This window comes from Paramisgurnus dabryanus, chromosome 20 (assembly GCF_030506205.2).
Source record: "Paramisgurnus dabryanus chromosome 20, PD_genome_1.1, whole genome shotgun sequence".
In the NCBI taxonomy this organism is placed as follows: domain Eukaryota; kingdom Metazoa; phylum Chordata; class Actinopteri; order Cypriniformes; family Cobitidae; genus Paramisgurnus; species Paramisgurnus dabryanus.
Genome location: NC_133356.1, coordinates 14,807,914 through 14,827,091, shown reverse-complemented (window position 1 = coordinate 14,827,091; position 19,178 = coordinate 14,807,914). Strand labels below are relative to the sequence as shown.

The 19,178-nt window shown below is 36.2% G+C and overlaps 1 protein-coding gene across 1 annotated transcript; it reads right to left on the bottom strand.

Moving 5' to 3' along the window:
• Window positions 1-907: 907 nt before the first annotated feature.
• On the bottom strand, window positions 908-16,564 carry cdhr1a (cadherin-related family member 1a; the record flags this gene model as incomplete). Its single annotated transcript, XM_065295956.1, has 17 exons — window positions 908-2,161; window positions 3,175-3,429; window positions 3,519-3,747; window positions 7,252-7,319; window positions 8,338-8,502; window positions 9,876-10,028; window positions 10,480-10,683; window positions 10,903-11,003; window positions 11,210-11,288; window positions 11,498-11,641; window positions 11,904-12,023; window positions 13,363-13,449; window positions 14,432-14,521; window positions 14,596-14,646; window positions 14,721-14,866; window positions 15,175-15,270; window positions 16,489-16,564. Coding segments are annotated over 17 exons (2,595 nt in total), but the record flags the coding sequence as incomplete, so codon positions are not given.
• Between the last annotated feature and the right edge of the window lie 2,614 nt (window positions 16,565-19,178).

The following is a 19,178-nucleotide window of genomic DNA, read 5'->3' as shown; positions in this document are numbered from 1 at the left end:
ACCTCAGTGCTGATCTGTAACCACAGCTTCCACCATTAATGTGGTCTCGTGTAAATAAAAGAACAAAGCATCTCAAACATTTTCAGCATTAAAAGCAGTTCTCCTTAGGACTTGTATAATAACAGTGTGTTATTCAAACTGCTACGAACACCGCTCATATTTGCAGATTTAGAAAAGCCTCAGGAGGCTCATAACTTGTCTTATAAATTTTAATCTGAGCACCAAATCTAAGTTAAACACTAAGCCCAAAAACAACAACCACATGCTGGGACAGCACAACACAAACAGCTAGACCACAGCTGAAGGCAGTCTTTAAAAATATTACACATTACTCTGAATGTCTATACTGCAGTATTATGACCACTCACACATAAATATCTGTCCTTGAGAAAGCAACCTTATCCAAACTATTTCAATAAACAAAGAAAAAAGATTTATGGATTAAACACTAAATTCTAAACCAGGGGGCTGGGCCACAGAGGGGCCTCAACAGATTTCCAAGGGGACCTTAAGATGACTTAAGACTAAAAAAAGAAAGCATTAAAATAAGATAAAACAACCAAAAATCAATATGTCTTTTTTGTTTTTGAACAAAAACCACATAAAGATGTCAAGGGGTGCTGTCAACTGTGTTCTCACTATCATTTATAAAAAAAATATAATTTGTGTTTAACGGAATAAAAAACCTCATATAAGGTTTGAACAACATGGGGGAAAGTAAATGATGACAAATGTCATTGTCATTTTTTTTTTATCTAGTAAATTAAGATGTAGAAAAAAGACAAATATTTTCATTAAATATTAATTTATTTGCAAAAGAGTTACATATAAATAGAGAAAATGATTCAAAACTGGATAACAGGAATTTGATAAGGATACATAGTCCTTCCCTCACTGTACGCTTAAAGGAGTAAACTAGTATAGTAATTATTTACTTAATATTTAAACAATTGTTGTTAACCAATAAGCAAAGATTTAGTTTAAATATTAAGTCTAACAGATATACTTGGGACGTTTAAGAGTAAAATATTAGACTGAACAGTTAAACGACTGTCTCATAAAATATTCATATAAAACAGCAAATGTTTATAAATAGTTTGGCATTGTAAAAGTTATTTCATTGAAGAAATATAAGCTACTGTATGAGATCCACATTGGATACATTCACGGCCTTAAAGGTGCCCTTGAAACGTGTCAAAATCCATACAGTGAGTAAATGAAAATTATTATAAACAGGCATATTTAATTTTCATTGTTGGTCCCTTCTTAAAAACTTCTAAAGTAACCTAAAATGGAGAATTGTACTGCATACAAGAGGGTGTGAACCAATGATTGTTTTCCTCCATGAGGGGGCGGTACACAGCATACTGATTAGCTGGTTTTTCGCTTCTCTTTCACTATCCATTAGGTTTAGCCTATTACCCCGAATAAGTCTGTATACATTAGAAAAGATTCAGTAAGCAGCTTGCAGAGTTGGCAGTTGAGGTCAATGGATGTTGAGATCTTGTCCTTGTGATGATTCATCCCTTCAGCAAATCTTCTTGCTCAGAAGAAACATGACTGGATATTAGCACTTCTTATGTGGTTTACAAAGAAATGCATTGAATTTAACCAATACTTAGACAGATAGTCAGTATCTGTTGGCCATATTTTTCTGTTCCAGTCTCAGTTTGAGCTCAGAAACCAATGCGGTGTTGACAGGGTTGTCTTTACCCCTAAAAGACTTTTTCTTGGTCTTGGAGGCCACAGAGGCCGAAACTGTGGGTACTGTCCAATCCCTCTTACTGTTCCTGTAGTGACTTGGCAAGGGTGGGGGAAGATCAGGGGCATTAGGAGGTGACGGAGGGGCTCGATGTTTACACACGCTGATGTTATTGTTGAAGTTAACGTTATCTCCCTCGTCTCTAAAATGATCTTCATGATTTTCCTCTCGAAATGGTTGTTGAAAGTTCTCTTGTCTCCGAGGTTTACGTTTCCTCTTTATGATGCGTCGGGAGGGCAGGATCTTGTTGGACTTTGTGTTTCTTATGTATATAATGGTAGAGATCAAGATGGTCACAAAAATCACGATTACAATGACACCCCCAATCAAGCCTAGGATCTGCATTGGATTTTCCCTACTTTTCATTAAAAAGGACGCCAAAGGTCCTCTGAGTTGAGTCTGTAAAAGAGCACAAAGAAAAATCATGTCCACGGGCCTCTAGATTATATACTGTAGGATTTTGCTATTTGCCCAGAGACACAGTTTAGGTGAGGGAGGTAAACAACTCATCTCCCAAATAGGTCAACAGCAGCAAACACTGCATGTTGTCGTAGTAAGTTACTAGTTAAAAAAAAACTGTACAGGCTGCTCAGATTTAAGAGTGTTATGATTGCATGGCATCTTTGCATCTGAGAACCAATGGATAATAGCCACATAATTTGATAGTTAACAAAATAATAAGTTTTTTGTGATTTAAATTAATTTTAAGAGCTACAACAGAGCCAGACAAGATCAGAAGGGTTAAATGAGGCACCCACTACTAAGACCATGTAGCCTCATCTTCATGAACTCAAAAATGTCATTTGAAATGAGTTAGGCTCTAAATACAAGCATCAAGTTCAAAATAAAACCTACAATTCTGATGAGAACTCTAAATGTGAATGATTTTATAGTAATTGTGCTCTTTTACAGACAAAACAAAATGAAAGATGGAAAAAAAATGTAAAACATTGATGTTGGTGTCAATTAAAATTAAAATCAAATAAATAATAATAAATAAATGAAATGTCTCATGGTCAGGGCCTCCTATTAATCTTTCTGATCTTGCCCCTTGGGTGGACCCGGGACTTTTTCACAGCATTCCAGTAAATGATGGTGGATATAAAAACGGTCAGACAAACGGCGAGGACTACAGTGCTTAAACAAATGTTAAAAACAGCCCAGGGTCGCGTTCTTAGACTCAAGAAGTATGATGTCACTCTCGCTTTGATCTGTGAAGGATACAATAATGAAAACTTTTTGTACAGATGTGCAGATTAAACATCCTTACTTGAACTATAGTACAACATCCACTGGATAGACAAAACTTTTCTGACATACATAAAAAAATGTAATCGATCATTGGTTAACCATTTTTTTATATTATTTTGAATGTCTAAAGTTTGAATACTAATTAACAAAAACTCACTTACCGCTTCTGTGATGTCAATCTTCACTATAGTGGTGGTGCTAAAGGATGGAGAACCTCTGTCTTTGGCTTGAACTACTATAGACCAGGTACAGTCTCTCTGGTTAGTGATGTTTTGGACTATGTCCATAGACTTGATGTAGGACTTTAGCTTAATTTCTCCTGTGTCTGCATCAATGTCAAATATATTGTCGGGGTCGGCTTTCATGATGGAGTATTCAATTACATTGTTCGGCTCCTCTGCATCTTCATCGACTGCCTAAAGATCATCAAAACAAAGTCAGTTAATATTTGTAGAATTGTCTTTAGATGCAGGAACGTCAAGCAGTCTTACAAATAACTGCTTACCTCTATTTTCACCGGTGCACCAATAATCATTGTCTTCTCCAGAGTGTTTTCATTAAATGCTGGTGAATGATCATTGAGGTCCAGAATGGTAACAAAGACTTCGGCAAGACTGTATTTTCCCTCTGTGTCTTCAGCCTTCACGTAGAAGTTATATTTGGATTTAACCTCAGCGTCCAGACTGGCCCAGGGCTGAGTGTAGATGATTCCAGAATCAGGTTGAATGAGAAACCTGAATGCAAATGTACAGGAAATCAGAAATTGTTATTTTTAAAACATTTGAGAACCTAACCCTGCTGAAAAAAACAGCATTAAACCAGCATGGGAATTATGCTGGTCTTTGCTGGTTTAGCTGGTGGTCACCAGAATACCAGAACCAAAACACAACATATGCTGGTCTTGCTGGTATGTTGGTTTTTCAGCAGGAAAATAAAGCTTCTCTTACACTCTAATGGGGCATACACACCAAACGCGAGTTAAACGATTTGCGGGAGTAGATTACATACAAAGTCAATGCAAAGACACGATCAGACGCGTCCTCGCCTGGGGCGATGCGAATGACGCGATATGGGCGGCGCGTTTGCCGTGAAGACATGCTATATTCGCACCGAACGCGTTTTCGCCCAAGTTAAAAAAAATATTCAACTCAAGTAAAAAATTTGCATGACACGAAGTTAAATCCCGAGAGTAATCTAGACCGAGTAACGCGATGCGCCACGTTTAGTGTGTATGTAGCATTATGGGGCATTCACACCAAACGCAAGTTCAGCAATATGCACGAGTAGATTACATACAAAGTCAATGCAAAGACACGATCAGACGCGTCCTCGCGTGGGGCGATGCGAATGACGCGATATGGGCGGTGCGTTTGCCGTAAAGACACGCTATATTCGAACTGAACACGTCTTCGCCCAAGTTAAAAAAATATTCAACTCAAGTAAAAAATTAGCATGACACGAAGTTAAATCCCGCGAGTAATCTAGACCGAGTAACGCGATACGCCGCGTTTAGTGTGTATGTAGCATTATGGGGCATACACACTAGAGGTGTCAACAATAATCGATTCGGCAATGCATCACAATGCGCACATGCACGATTCAGCATCGATGCAGCAAATGCCATAATCGATTATGTCACTGTTTATTTTCTGGAGATGACCGTGATAGACGGGTAAATAAAAACGCACCCTTTTCCATGGAAAGTGGACATATGGGCACATTTCGGATTCTATGAAGTTAATGGGGAACAAGACTTACGCTGTGTGTAAAATTCTCATCTCGGCAGGGCTCGCAAAATCGCTAGCCCGACGTCTCGTTTCTATTGTGAATTCCTGTCTGGGTACCAAAATGTATCTCCACCCTGCCTGTCGGGCTATCTTGGGGAGGAAATAATATTTTAATGTTTTTGCTTTGTCTCAGATTTAGTTAGGTAATTATAGTGTATGTATTTCAATGTCCTCTTGTCAGTCATTATCTTTACGTACCAAGTGAAACTGTCAGGAAATGAAGTGAAAGCATAAATAAACTCATCCTCTAATGTGCACGTCTGATATATGCGCACGACCCTCTGCACGTGCTTCTACCGGCTAGGTTCTTCACGAGCACCTGCTTGCGCGAACTCAAGTCATTTAATAAAATAACGTCATTTCATTTTTACCTCATAGACTTACATTGTTTTATCGTATTTTTTTCTTTCTTCAGTTAGTAACTTAAATATGTGAGAAGGAAAATATGTTTGAGTGATTTACGTCTAGGCTATTGAGAGTATGATGTTACAAGCTGATAGGTGACTAAACAGCAGTGGTAAGATATGTTTACCTAAAGCGAATAGAATGTGTGTTTGTCATTTCGTTTTACAACATTAGGGGAACATAAAGGGAATTATGTTTATTCCTTTTAATAAATATCTGCTTTAAGTCTTCTATATTGTGTTAAAGTCACTGGTTGTTTATATATTTGATAAAATACCATGTTATCTAAATACAATGTGTGATGTGTTGAGGTATTTTTTATAAAAAATAACCTGTGTTATAATACATTCATATATTATTTCAGTAATATAACAATTAAATTATTCTAACGTTAGGGGAACGTTAAAATAACCTAAAAATAACATTAGGGGAATGTTTATTTTCTTAAAGAAAACATTCCTGGCTAACCAAAAACCTTGGAAAATAGGGGAACGTTTTGGGAACCAAATTGTTAGCTGGGATGGGCAGGAATATTTGGCTTACATGGAAATCCAGGATTTATCAATATTTTACATTAAACAATTTTTTTATTCTGGCTACTTATATTCATTTCGGGCTACCAAAAATTAAAGAGTGTCTGCCCGAAGGGCTACCAGGGATTTTAAAATTTTGCGAGCCCTGGTCAGCTTTCGTTTTTGTTGAGAATAGTTGCACTTGAGTTTACTACTTGACTTATTAAAAAATTGCCTTGTTGTGTACAGTAGAATTCTGATGCATCGCAATGCATCATAGAATCGAATTGAATTGAATCGTTACCTGGTGAATCGTAATTGAATTGAATTGTGAGGGCAGTGCCAATGCACACCCCTAATACACACCAAACGCAAGTTCAACAATTTGCACGAGTAGATTTGTCAATGCAATAGGCAGTCCGTGAAAACACGTGCAATTCGCCTCAAACGCATCTGTGCCTGTAAATAGGGCAGAAATGATACACCGCACCTTTAAGTGGGGCAGTTACATGAGCATGAGAACAAATCTATTTCCTACCCAAATCCCATTAGAAGATTAACCAAGATGGAGGCCTTGGTACTATGTGGTATACAAATTCAGCTTTATGGTTCTATTATAGTTTTTAGGGAAGAGATGGATGTATTACTAAAAATCTGGATATTATTTGATTATTGGTGACAAAACTGAAATAAAAATTAAATAATTACAAACTAACAATTTACTGTTGCCAGATAAAGAAAACAAGGGGCATAAGCTGGTATTAGCATGACTTACAGTACATGCTATGTTGGCTTTCGTTTTCCTTTTGAGAAAAGAGTTTTAAATAAAGCATGCCCGACATCAAGTTCAAAGAGGCAGGGTGAGCTTAAACCACTAAGCCACAACTTACACAATCTATTTGGTTTGTAGTTGTGTGTTTTATGCCATATAAAATATATGATATATGTTGCCAAAAGAGATCACAAATCTTTTGAGAAGCTACAGTAGAGCTGGACACCAGTTTACTAAATATAAGAACTGCATTCCAAGAGGTCAAGAATGTTCCAGCTATTTGTCAACTATGTTTGGAATCCAGTAAAACAAAATTAAATCCTCTTGGGTACATTTTGTCTTAAGGAAATTTATTTCTGAGTCAAAAAGCCAAATCCTACAACTACATGAATCTTTAAAGTTATTGGAAGTTCCCCAAACCATCACAACTGTTATTAAGAAAACCTGTTTATATGGTCTATAATGTCTTGGGAGCTTAAGTATTTGTAAGCTGCATGTAACTGTGACTGGATCCCTCCAGTGTGTGATGAATTAAGGTGCTTAGAAGCATCCCTGCTCCTCTTCCATTCATTAAACAGTCTGTGTTTCAGGCTAATGATGTTGCGTAAGCGACTGTTTACTGTACATGTGGCTTATTTCATTCGGCTCGCGTTGCACCAGTACGATCTACTGTGATCACACATAACATACTACAAAAACAGGAGGTAGAGCAGATAAAAAGAAAGAAGAAATAGGGGATGAGATCAGAATAATGTTACTTACAGGTCTGAACCTGAGCCGTAGATGGAGTATCTGACCATTCCCCAAAGACCAGAATCAGGATCTGTGGCCTGTGGGGGGGCAAAAGAAGATTTGGGAAAAACAAGATCTACAAAATATAGCAAAAATACAGATTCATTAAGAGCCATATGATGATTTATCATGAAGTAAAATACTATAACATTTCTGGCCTTGTAATCATGGTTGTAACATGTTCTTATATCCAAAGTCCTATAATGTACTATAATGTAGCCTTTATGTGCTAAGACCTTATGATATTGTTTTTATATGATAGTAAACAACATGTGTGATGCACTTAAAGGGACACTTTTTTTGAAAAAAGGCTCATTTTCCAACTCCCCTAGAGTTAGTTAAACTAATTTGATTTTTACCGTTTTGAAATCCATTCAGCTGATCTCCGGGTCTGGCGCTACGACTTTTAGCATAGCTTAGCACAATCCATTGAATCTGTTAAGATCATTAGCATTGCGCTAAAAAATAACCAACAAGTTTCAATATTTTTCCTATATAAAACTTCACCCTTCTGGAGTTACATTGTGTACTAAGACCGACAGAAAATTAAAAGTTGCGATTTTCTAGGCAGATGTGGCTAGGACTATACTCCTAGATATGGCTAGGAGCTGAAAAAAAGTGGAGTGTCCCTTTAAGGAAATGATCAGTATTGAAATAGTAGTAACAGAGTATATAGATCAAGATTTATTAGAGTTTTATTCTTTTCTTTTTTTTGCAGTGACAATAAAGTCATGATGAGAGATCTAATGATGTTGCAACAGTTTAATGTTATGACCACATCAGGTGGTTGTACTGAGGCCATTGGTATCTATTATTGCCCAAAAATCAAATCTGTGCTTTTGGTGTTACACAACTAAATGAAAGTGATAGCCATCTGGCAGCTTACTGCTTAGTAAGCAGTTACAACATGAGTATGATTTTGGATTCTGATCCAAGCCCTCTAATGTTATATTTGGATTATTAATGCTTTACTGTTGCAGAACACTCTGGAGAGAATGACGGACATGTTAATCGTCTTGTGTTTGTTTTATAATGTTTAGAGTGTCATGCACTTACTGTCACAGATACGACATTGGAGCCTCCAGGTGAATTCTCTGGAATCCGAGCAATGTAAAAATCGGAAGTAAATCTTGGAGCATTATCATTGGTGTCTAGTAGATGAATGATGATATCTGCAGTAGCACTGAATCTCTCGGGTGTGTCAATCTCTACAGCAAGGAGCTGGAAAAAAAGACATTTATGCTCTTTGACATTTTGCATTATAAAAAAATTTAAAGGGATAGTTCACGCAAAAATAAAAATTTTGTTTTTATTTACTCACTCTCATGTTGTTACAAACCTGTATACATGTCTTTGTTTTGATGAATACAAAGGAAGATATTTTGAGAAATGTTTGTAACCTAACCAATCATGAGCCCCATTCACTTCCATATTAGGATAAAAGAATACTATAGAAGTGAATGGGGCTCATGAACGGTTTGGTTACAAACATTGCTCAAAATATCTTCCTTTGTGTTCATAAAAAAAAAATGTATACAAGTTTGTAACAACATGAGAGTGAGTAAACGAACATAATTTTCATTTTTGGGTGAACTATCCCTTAAATATTGGAGGTAAAAGATTGTGAATCAGTAAAAAAAAAAAATATATATATATAATATATACATGGTTAGAAACAATGCTCAGGTAGGCAGTGGCATTTAAACAATGCCCAATTGGCACTAAGGGGCCTAAAGTGTGCCAAGAAAACATCCCCCACACCATTACACCACCACCAGCCTGTACAGTGGTAACAAGGCATGATGGATCCATGTTCTCATTCTGTTTACTCCAAATTCTGACTCTACCATCTGAATGTCTCAACAGAAATCGAGACTCATCAAAACAGGCAACATTTTTCCAGTCTTCAACTGTCCAATTTTGGTGAACTCGTGCAAATTGTAGCCTCTTTTTTAATATTTGTAGTGGAGATGAGTGGTACCCGGTGGGGTCTTCTGCTGTTGTAGCCCATCCGCCTCAAGGTTGTGCGTGTTGTGGCTTCACAAATGCTTTGCTGCATACCTTGGTTGTAATGAGTGGTTATTTCAGTCAAAGTTGCTCTTCTATCAGCTTGAATCAGTCGGCCCATTCTCCTCTGACCTCTAGCATCAACAAGGCATTTTCACCCACAGGACTGCCGCATACTGGATGTTTTTCCTTTTTCACAACATTCTTTGTAAACCCTAGAAATGGTGGTGCGTGAAAATCCCAGTAACTGTGTGAAATACTAAGACCGGCCCATCTGGAATCAACAACCATGCAAGCTCAAAATTGCTTTAATCACCTTTCTTTCCCATTCTGACATTCAGTTTGGAGTTCAGGAGATTGTCTTGACCAGGACCATACCCCTAAATGCATTGAAGCAACTGCCATGTGATTGGTTAATTAGATAATTGCATTAATGAGAAATTGAACAGGTGTTCCTAATAATCCTTTAGGTGAGTATGTTTATATGTGTAAACTTGCATGATTACAAAATATATGCAACACATTTGTTGATTCACTTCTTGTACACATAGTCAGGACAGAATTCCCCTAAAATTCCAGTGGATTACCTTAAATGTCAGGAATTGTGATTTCTCATAGTCTATAGAAACAGAATCCTCTACTAGGACAGTGACCTGAGCTTCATTCAGGACAGTTTGAGGGACCACTCTTAACATCCGACCTGGGCCAACCAGTCTAAGGTGAAATTTTGCATTTGATCCCTGAAAAACATGATCACAATGTAAAACACATTTTGTAACACATCGCATTTGTCAAAAGAAATAACACTCACAGATGTATTGTATAATGCTTGCGTGGTTCCCAACCATTTGATCTTCATTTAATGTGTAATGAATATGCAACTAAAAATTATTGCATAACATAGCACAAGCTTAACAGGGACCACCTGTTTGTTTTGGTGCATTTGTTTCATTATGACTAAACATTGCTCATAGGGTACATTAAAGTGATGCATTAAATTAATGGTCTACTGCCGTGTTCATTTTTAAGTAATGTTTTTGCACAACAAAAATACTGTAATACTTAATCTGTTTTCAATAAATATTCCAACTATTGTTGATGAAAAACTGATATCTTTGTTTTTTCAGATCCACTAAGGTTTGAAAGTGTGGAGGTCACTGCTGAAAGAAATTAAATTGGATAAGACCGTACCTGATCTGAGTCATTGACTGTGATTTTTAAGCCTCTCAGAATCTCTCCCTCTGGAGGATGTTCATACATTGTTAACTCAAACGTGTTTTGTGGTCCATTTTCTCCATAAAATGTGGGTGGATGGTTGTTCAGGTCCACTACCCGAATGGTTGCTGTGGTAACGGCATAATCTATAATTTCTCCTTCAGGATTAACCTCTGATGCCTGAGAACACAAGGATTATTAAACTAAACAAGGACAAATATTAACAAACCCACAATTAATGAAAGCTAAGAGATACTAATGTCATGCGACTGCTGATGTTTAGGCAAAGTAGCTGAATACCATGGACAGAGATCAACTTTGGTAATTGGCTTATGCATGCAATTGGATTAATGTTACTGTAGATCTGTCTCAAGTCAGACATCAAAGAGGCAACTTCACCTTGACTTTTATATTAAAGAGTTCCTTCTTCAGTTGGGTTGGGTACACTTTCAGAATGATACAGCCAGTGGTTTTATTAATGGTAAAAGCTCCATCTGCTCCTGCGTACATAAGAATTTGTTAAAAGTACAACACTAGTACAACATGCAAAGATGAGTAACTCTATGAATTATTTGCTCAGTATGAAATGCCATAATGAAGATTGCTAGTTTATTTATAGTCCTTAAAGAAAGTATCTGTATTTCAATGCAGCTTCAATTGAAATCTGATCTGTGTTAACATATTTTTAAGGAAATAAAATGCATACCAGAGTGTATTGAATAAATGATTGGATTTGGATTTTCCATGTCTCCATCTTTGGCAAAAACTGTACATATCTCAGAGCCCTGTGGACAAAACAGAGATTGAACACCACAATCTTCTTAGTCAGTCAAAGTATTTCCATTTTTGGAAAAAAAGATAATTTATCCAAAAAGCTATCGAGCAGTTTCCAGGACAAGGCAGAAGCCTTTTGTTTAAATAGCATGTAATAGAGAGGCTATATAAATAAAACTGACAACAGTAGAATAAAATTATGAAAACCTTTAATACTCACAGGTGATGAGACTTCGTAGACATAACAAAAGTAAGGTGTGCCAACAAACATAGGGGGAGAGTCTTGAATGTCAATCACATTTATTGTTAAAGTAGCAGATGATGTCATCATTATTTGTTTTCCCTGGTGATTGCCACCCCCGTCCTAAACCAAAAGGTTAAAACAAAATCATAATCATTCAATCTTATTTTTTAATACATGTTATGACCACGCAAGCACATGCAGTGACAATAAAAGGTATTTTATATACTATTGCTGATGAGAATTAACAGCATATTACAAAAACATTTCATTTTTCATCTAGGACACATAATAATGCCGTACAGTAAGTACAGTATTATGATGATGACTGGTACAACAGATTAAGCTTTCAATGGTAAAATTAGATCTAGAGCTACCACCTCACCTTTGCCACTACGGTGATGAAATGTGTACGTGATTTTTCATAGTCGAGCATTTCTCCAGGTTTTATTCTTAGCACGCCACTGTTGTGGTCAATCGCAAACTTTGTGCCAGCTTCAGTGCCCTAGATTTTAAAACAAAGTATGTGTTAAAGTTTAAGGAATGGAATCGTGTCATAGTGAAAAAGATTAAAATCCATCTGACTAAATGCACTGAATTATTTTTCACACCCAACTGTTTTGATTACAATAACCTTTATATACTGCAGTCAAACATTTGTTAGCATCACCCAGCTGTCTTCCACATATTCCAAACTTTTTTATCCCAAAGAGGGCCTATAGTATAAATCATATTTAAATCTAGTTTCAAAAGTCCTTAAAATGCTTTTTAATTATTCTGTATTACATAGAAGTTCTAGCAGTAGGGGAGAGCGGGCCACAACCTAATGCTTTTTGACTTTGGCTCTATTATTCAAAAAATATTTAAGTTAGAATAAGAATTTTTTTTACACAAAACACACACATATCTGCTACAAATGAACACTCAAAGTTTGTTTGTGGGACCTATAGTTATCGTACAATTACACAGAAAGTGACAGGAGTGCAAACGTTACAACTTAGCCCATAGGTGTGTTTAACTACAAACAGAGGGTTTGTTGTAACACCTGCTAGAAAATGTAGTTTAAACACAAATAATTCAATTAAATTCTGTCTATATACTAAAGGTGTATATTGTTTATATATCTGCCTATAATAGATATACATCCACACATTCATCCATCTATGATCCTTCATCTAACCATCCATCTATTAAGCATCAATGCATATAAATAGACTTTTTTGAAAGGGCTTCACAATTAATACAAAAAAAATTATAATTGTCAGTTGTTTCCAATTATATTGTAATAACAGTTATCATTTTGATTAATAGCATTTACATTGTTTTCATGTTTATATCATTGTATACTGGATGCTTAGTTGTAACGCTGTGTCACAACTACAGTAACCCCGCTCTGTAAAAATGTTTTCAATCCCAGCTATCAGTTACTAAGAGTTGCTGACATGTTTCAAAATGGTGTTATGTTTTAGGTGATTAAAAAATATAAGGTTGAAAATATAAGGTTGAATTTGATGACTTACACACTCAACTCAGAAACTGAAAAAAAAATAAGATGAAGAAATTTACTTTTACAGTATGCCTCCAAAACACTCTTTGTTCACTATCTTAACCAAAACACAAAACTTTTCACAAATTCACAGGAGATCTTCTGACAGTAAGAGAAAAGGATCAAAAGCACAAATTACTCGGGCCTGTATAAACATGAAAAGTAGCTGCGTTACAATTAACCCTGCGTTAGTTTGTGCCCCGCTCACCCCTAATACACAAAAGGTACATTTATATTTTATTTAACCATCATTTTCAGTTCTATAAAGTCTCAGGTTGGATGCCGCGCAATACAGTACCTGGAGGAAGTAAGAAACCGATCCCCCCGAGCCCGTGTCTCGGTCCACTGCCAAAAATTTATAAATGCTGCTCCCAGACGTTGTGTTCTATGCGAAAAAAAAAATGTGTAGATAGAGATTGGACCGAATCTAGAGGGGCACATGGCCTAAATTACTTAATAAATAATAGTAATATATATATGTGTGTGTGTGTGTGTGTGTGTGTGTGTGTGTGTGTGTGTCTGTATATGTATGTGTATGTATGCATTTATATATATATATATATATTTATATATTTATATATATATATATATATATATATATATATATATATATATATATATATATATATATATATATATATATATTAGGGGTGTGCATTGGCACTGTCCTCACAATTCAATTCAATTACGATTCATCAGGTAACGATTCATTTCAATTCGATTCTACGATGCATTGCGATGCATCAGAATTCTACTGTACACAACAAGGCAAGTGCAACTATTCTCAACAAAAACGGTAGCTTAGCAGCTTTAAGACAATGACAATTATATACCTGAGATGAAAATTTACACATAGCTTAAGTCTTGTCTAGTTGCCCATTAACTTTGTAGAATCCGAAATGTGCCCACATGTCCACTTTCCATGGAAAAGGGTGCGTTTTTATTAACCCGTCTATCACTGTCATCTCTCTCCGCCTCAGCCATCTTGATTGTTGTTGTTATGCCCCCGGAAGTAATTGAAACAACTTTATTGTCCACTCGAGGCCAGAAAATAAACAGTGACATACATAATCGATTATGGCACTTTGCTGCATGGATGCTGAATCGTGCATGCCCGCATTGCCGAATCGATTATTGTTGACACCCCTAATATATATATATATATATATATATATATATATATATATATATATATATATATATATATATATATATATATATATATATATATATATATATATATATATATATATATATTCTTACTATGTATGTATGTGTATGCATGTATGTATGCATGCATGTATGTATGCATGTATGTATGCATGTATGTATGTATGTATATATATATAGGATAAAAAAGTCCTCACCTCTGGCACATCCACAATGGAGGGCATATTCTGAAACTGTGGTTTCTCATCATTGGCATCCATCACAAAAACTGTAACCTTTTCAACAACCTGCCATGACATTAGAGCATCAGAAAAACTACACGCCTTACACCGGACAAGACTTTCAGATCAACAATACTCACTTTATTAAGGCCATCTGAGATACTGACAAACACCTCAATTTCATCTTGTGCCTGTGATTATAAATAGCTGTCATGTCACACTATAACGTAAAAATGCTTTAGACTATCACATGTTTGAAATATACCTCTCTGTCCAGCTCCTCTATCAAAGTTACTGCTCCAGATATAGGATGAACACGAAAATATTCTTTGGATCCTGGTTCAAAGGTCAGCCCATATTTTACCGGCTGACCTTCTGGGTCACTTCCATTAAGAACATAAATCTGTGTTCCTGTGATCAAAAGCATACACTCAATGTGCTATACACCACCACTGTACCTGTACCTGAACACTGCATACTGTAGCACTAACATTTTGATTTTCAGTAGTATCCCACAATTCAATTGTCAATACTTCACATGATACATTTTATAGTAAGCCATGTTACTGTTTACAGCTAGCCACACAACACATTAACAGTGAGTTTAAAGAACATTAGCCTTCTAATCAGTTGATTAGACACGGGGACAGACGCAGGTCTACTGATCTTAACAAACACTGAGCAAAATGTTAAAAATAAAAATAATATAAGGTACTTACCTTTTAATGTATCTTCTGAAAGACTAAACAATGCCATATTGCCGTTGTTACTGTTTGGCTCATTATCATAGAAATACGGCGCGTAATCACTCTTTGCTGTAAACAATAATAATGACAACAACAAGAAATCAGATTAACATAAACCTAAAAAGGATATGTTAACATAAGCTGTGTAACATAACCATGTGCTGCATTACACCTGTACAACTGCCATTATTTGTCTATAGGATTACAAATGTTTTATAAATGCAACAATCCCCTGACTCACCTTTTGTACTACTTAATCATTTAATACTTTTATCAATTAAATACATTTATATCTAAATGTAGACTTTTTACAGTAAATTTTCTTTCACATATCTGTACATGCTCACCTCCTACTGTAAAGCAGAAATGTGATGCAAATGAGAAAATCAAATGCATGTATTATATAAGGGTTAACAGTAAACACAGTCAAGTATAAGCATGTTAAACCTGCGGTTCAGACACTGAATCAAAGCGGTTTACTCTAAACTGAATACATACCAAAGCAGAAGTATATTAGCAGAAGAAATAATGAAAATAGTATTTCCATAGCATTCTTCATCGTATTAAAGAAATGCAGTTAACAGACCAGATCACACACTAGTGAAGAAATCTACAGTAGGGTCCTACTACTGTATGTGTTTATTGCAAATGGATGAGAGTTAAAGCAGGTGCTAAGAGCCTAATCCAATGACACGACTTTACCCTGAGAACACTCTTACAACCCAGTGTTTGCGTCTTTTCCAGTAAAACAGAGCTCACAAGAGGTTTATAACAAACATATATCACATGAACACGTATTTTATGAGTTACAGTGTTTGATTTAACTTTAATACTTTATCAATATTATCTCTAAAGAGCAAATGTGTTACAGACTAGTGAACAAAGCATTATGTATGAGTCTCTATCAAATCACCATTTTGTAAAGGAATTTTATACAGTACTAATTTTATACTTTATATAGAAATTTGTAATTTAGTAAAGAGGATAAAAATACCACACTCAGTCAACAAGGCATACTGTAATATGTAAACATTAAGTGTTTTATTATTTACATTAACATTTTTATTAATTCATAAATTTTTAATTGGTGTTCATTCATTTTTACATTTACAACTTTATGTGTCAATCAAGGAGATAAGGCTGTATAAATATGTTTTGATTGAAAATCAAAAGATTCAAACTTCAGTAAGTATTTGCTACATTATCATTACACATAAGTGTTTTCATATTACTTTTCTGCAGAAGAGCATCTGTGCGGATCAGAAAATGAAACACCTGCCAATTTACCTTCATCAACATTTGTGAGTGTGGCTTTGCCTTCAGGTTTAATTTGTGTGGAGCAGGCAGATGGCAGGAAAGCAGATTAACCTACTATAATCCTTCATCATCGTGTAGTGCTCAGGGCCAGTCAACAGGGACACACAAACCAGAAGCATCTCTGGATGTGCACTACAGAGACGACTAGACTATGAACAGGGAAATAAACATACAGATTACCTTATTTTAACTATAAAGATGTTGTATTAATTTTGCCAAGTTTATTATTCCTGATTTGTTCTCTACACTAAACATATCTTTTTTTAATTATAGCAATTTTAATTTCATTTCATTTAGATGTAGCAATTATATTAAAAATAAATCAGCATATGCTCATCAACAGAAAACACATTGCCTTTGGTTGGTTTTAAATTCAGTAGAAGAACAGGAGAGTATATTCGATATACAGTTTATCATAAGATTAACTTTTTACATTTCTCGTATATTGGCCATGTGCGTCAGTCGTGCATCAGCAGTGGATTACGTGACAGAACAGAAACCTTGAATGACAAACAGATTTGCCATTTTTGGGAAATATTACCATCTGCCTAAATCTGTGTGACGTGATACAAAAGGTCATAGATATTGCTTTTATTATCCTGACTTGGCCTAAAATAGGGGCATTCACTAAAAGGGGACAGAGAATGAAAAACAAATTTTACCTTGTCTTTGTTGAATAATGGTAGTCTACCCGCATTCACAAACATACAAAAAGTTCTAGACATGCTAAACATCTCAGTCTCATAGAAATTCCTCTTAAGAAATGTCAGCCAGAAAACGGCCCAATATGAAAAACTGATGCTTATGACATCACAGGCATCTCACTGCCCCTCCATTTTAAAAGAATTGGCTACATTTTTTGAGTGGCATCAAAGTCGGCCAATCAGTAATGAGATTGCAAGTTAAGCCAGTAGGGGGAGCCAAATAGGTGCAAAACCACCTGTTTAAAATCCCCCACCCTAATAGAGCTATCTGAGAGAGGTTTTTAGGAAGCTTCTAAGGCATTACAGACCCAAACAAAATTTTTTTTGTCTACATGTCAAATCACAGAACAAGGATAAATACCCCGTTCAATCATTCTATGTCACCTTCACTAAACAATATATATAATGATTGTAAAAACGAAAGAGGATCAGAAGTTAAGGTTCCCAGACTTTTATCTCTGCGGAAACATTTTAAAGGACACAGATGAGGTTAAATATCTGGGACACTATATTACAAATGATCTCTCGGACGGGCTGTATGGGCAGGCTAATGTCTTGGCATGTAAGTTTCAAATGTGCTCCACTAATATCAAAATTGTATGGTTTAAAAGTTTTTGTTCGCCTTTGTATGCTGCGCACGTCTGGCGCAGCTACAAAAAGAAGAGCATGCAGGCTTTGGTGGTGGCATACAATGATTTCCTTACGGTACATTCACACGGGGCATAAGCGTTAACGCTTAACGGAAGGCTTGTCTGAAGCGTGGCCAACACCCAATCACTGTGGCCGCAACACAAGCTCCGGTCTTCCATAAATGTAATTGACTGGCTCTGCCTAGGTTATTTGCATAAGGCGATATGATTGGCTGACGCACGCGTTGCCGCTTGAAAAGTTGAGAAATGTGCAACTTCTGCCGCGAGCAACGGCACATATGCGGCGCCGACGGATCCACAATTCAGTTCGCCAACGCTTGATGTCACCCATTAAAAGTGAATGGGAAGCGTCAACGCTTACGCCCCGTGTGAATGCGCCGTTACTCTGGCGTAGCAAGTCAGTCCCGGGCCCATATGCAAAAAAAATGTAAGGGGCCCCCTTAAGCCAAAGCCCCCCCCCAACCTTGCCCGTTGGCACTGGTAACTGTGGCGTGCAGGTCTGTTAACAACATATACTTTTAATAAGGTAGTCAAATATTTTTACTTTAAAGGGTAGATTTAAATAAAGAAAAACTAAATGTTTTGGGTAGTTTTTGACTCATGACTAACTTCTCTGCCTTCTCTGTACTCTTTAAGGCCCCACTTTTATGTTTATATCTGTCCATCCTTAATGTTCATGTAGATAGCTGCTATAGTAACCTTTCACACTGTGTTTTATTTTTTTTGGGGTGGCGATGCGTCATGTAAAAAAATGATGGCGTAGTAGTCTACGGCAGCCGCGGAGTGCAAAAAAAAATATAAACGCAAACAAGAAATGACAGAGAAATTAGACATTATGGAGAAATAAAAAATCATTACACATGATATGCCTACAAAAATATATTTATTGCGGCCACAAATAAAAATTTAATAAAAAAAATGTTTTAATTTAAAGCTGGGGTGGGCCCAGGGCCGGGCCCCCTATTGGCCCGGGCCCATTTGCACGTGCATACCCTGCATGCCCAGACGCTGCGCCACTGTTTCCTTAGAATGCTACTGAAAGCGGAACAGCAGAACAACAGTGCAAGTGAGATGTTTACTAACAGTAGAATAGGATCTTGTGCAGCTAACATTAGGCATTGTATCTATACATTTATATGTATCAGAATCAATTAAACTGTAATTCTTCAAGCCTTGGTATGTCCGAAAAAAAGTTTGGTCAGGTTTACATCAAGAATTTGGAAGCACTGGCGCTCCTGTTTATATGTAGGGGAGACCGGGGTTGGTTGTCACGATTTTTACTCATGCATGAATTGCTCATCTTCAA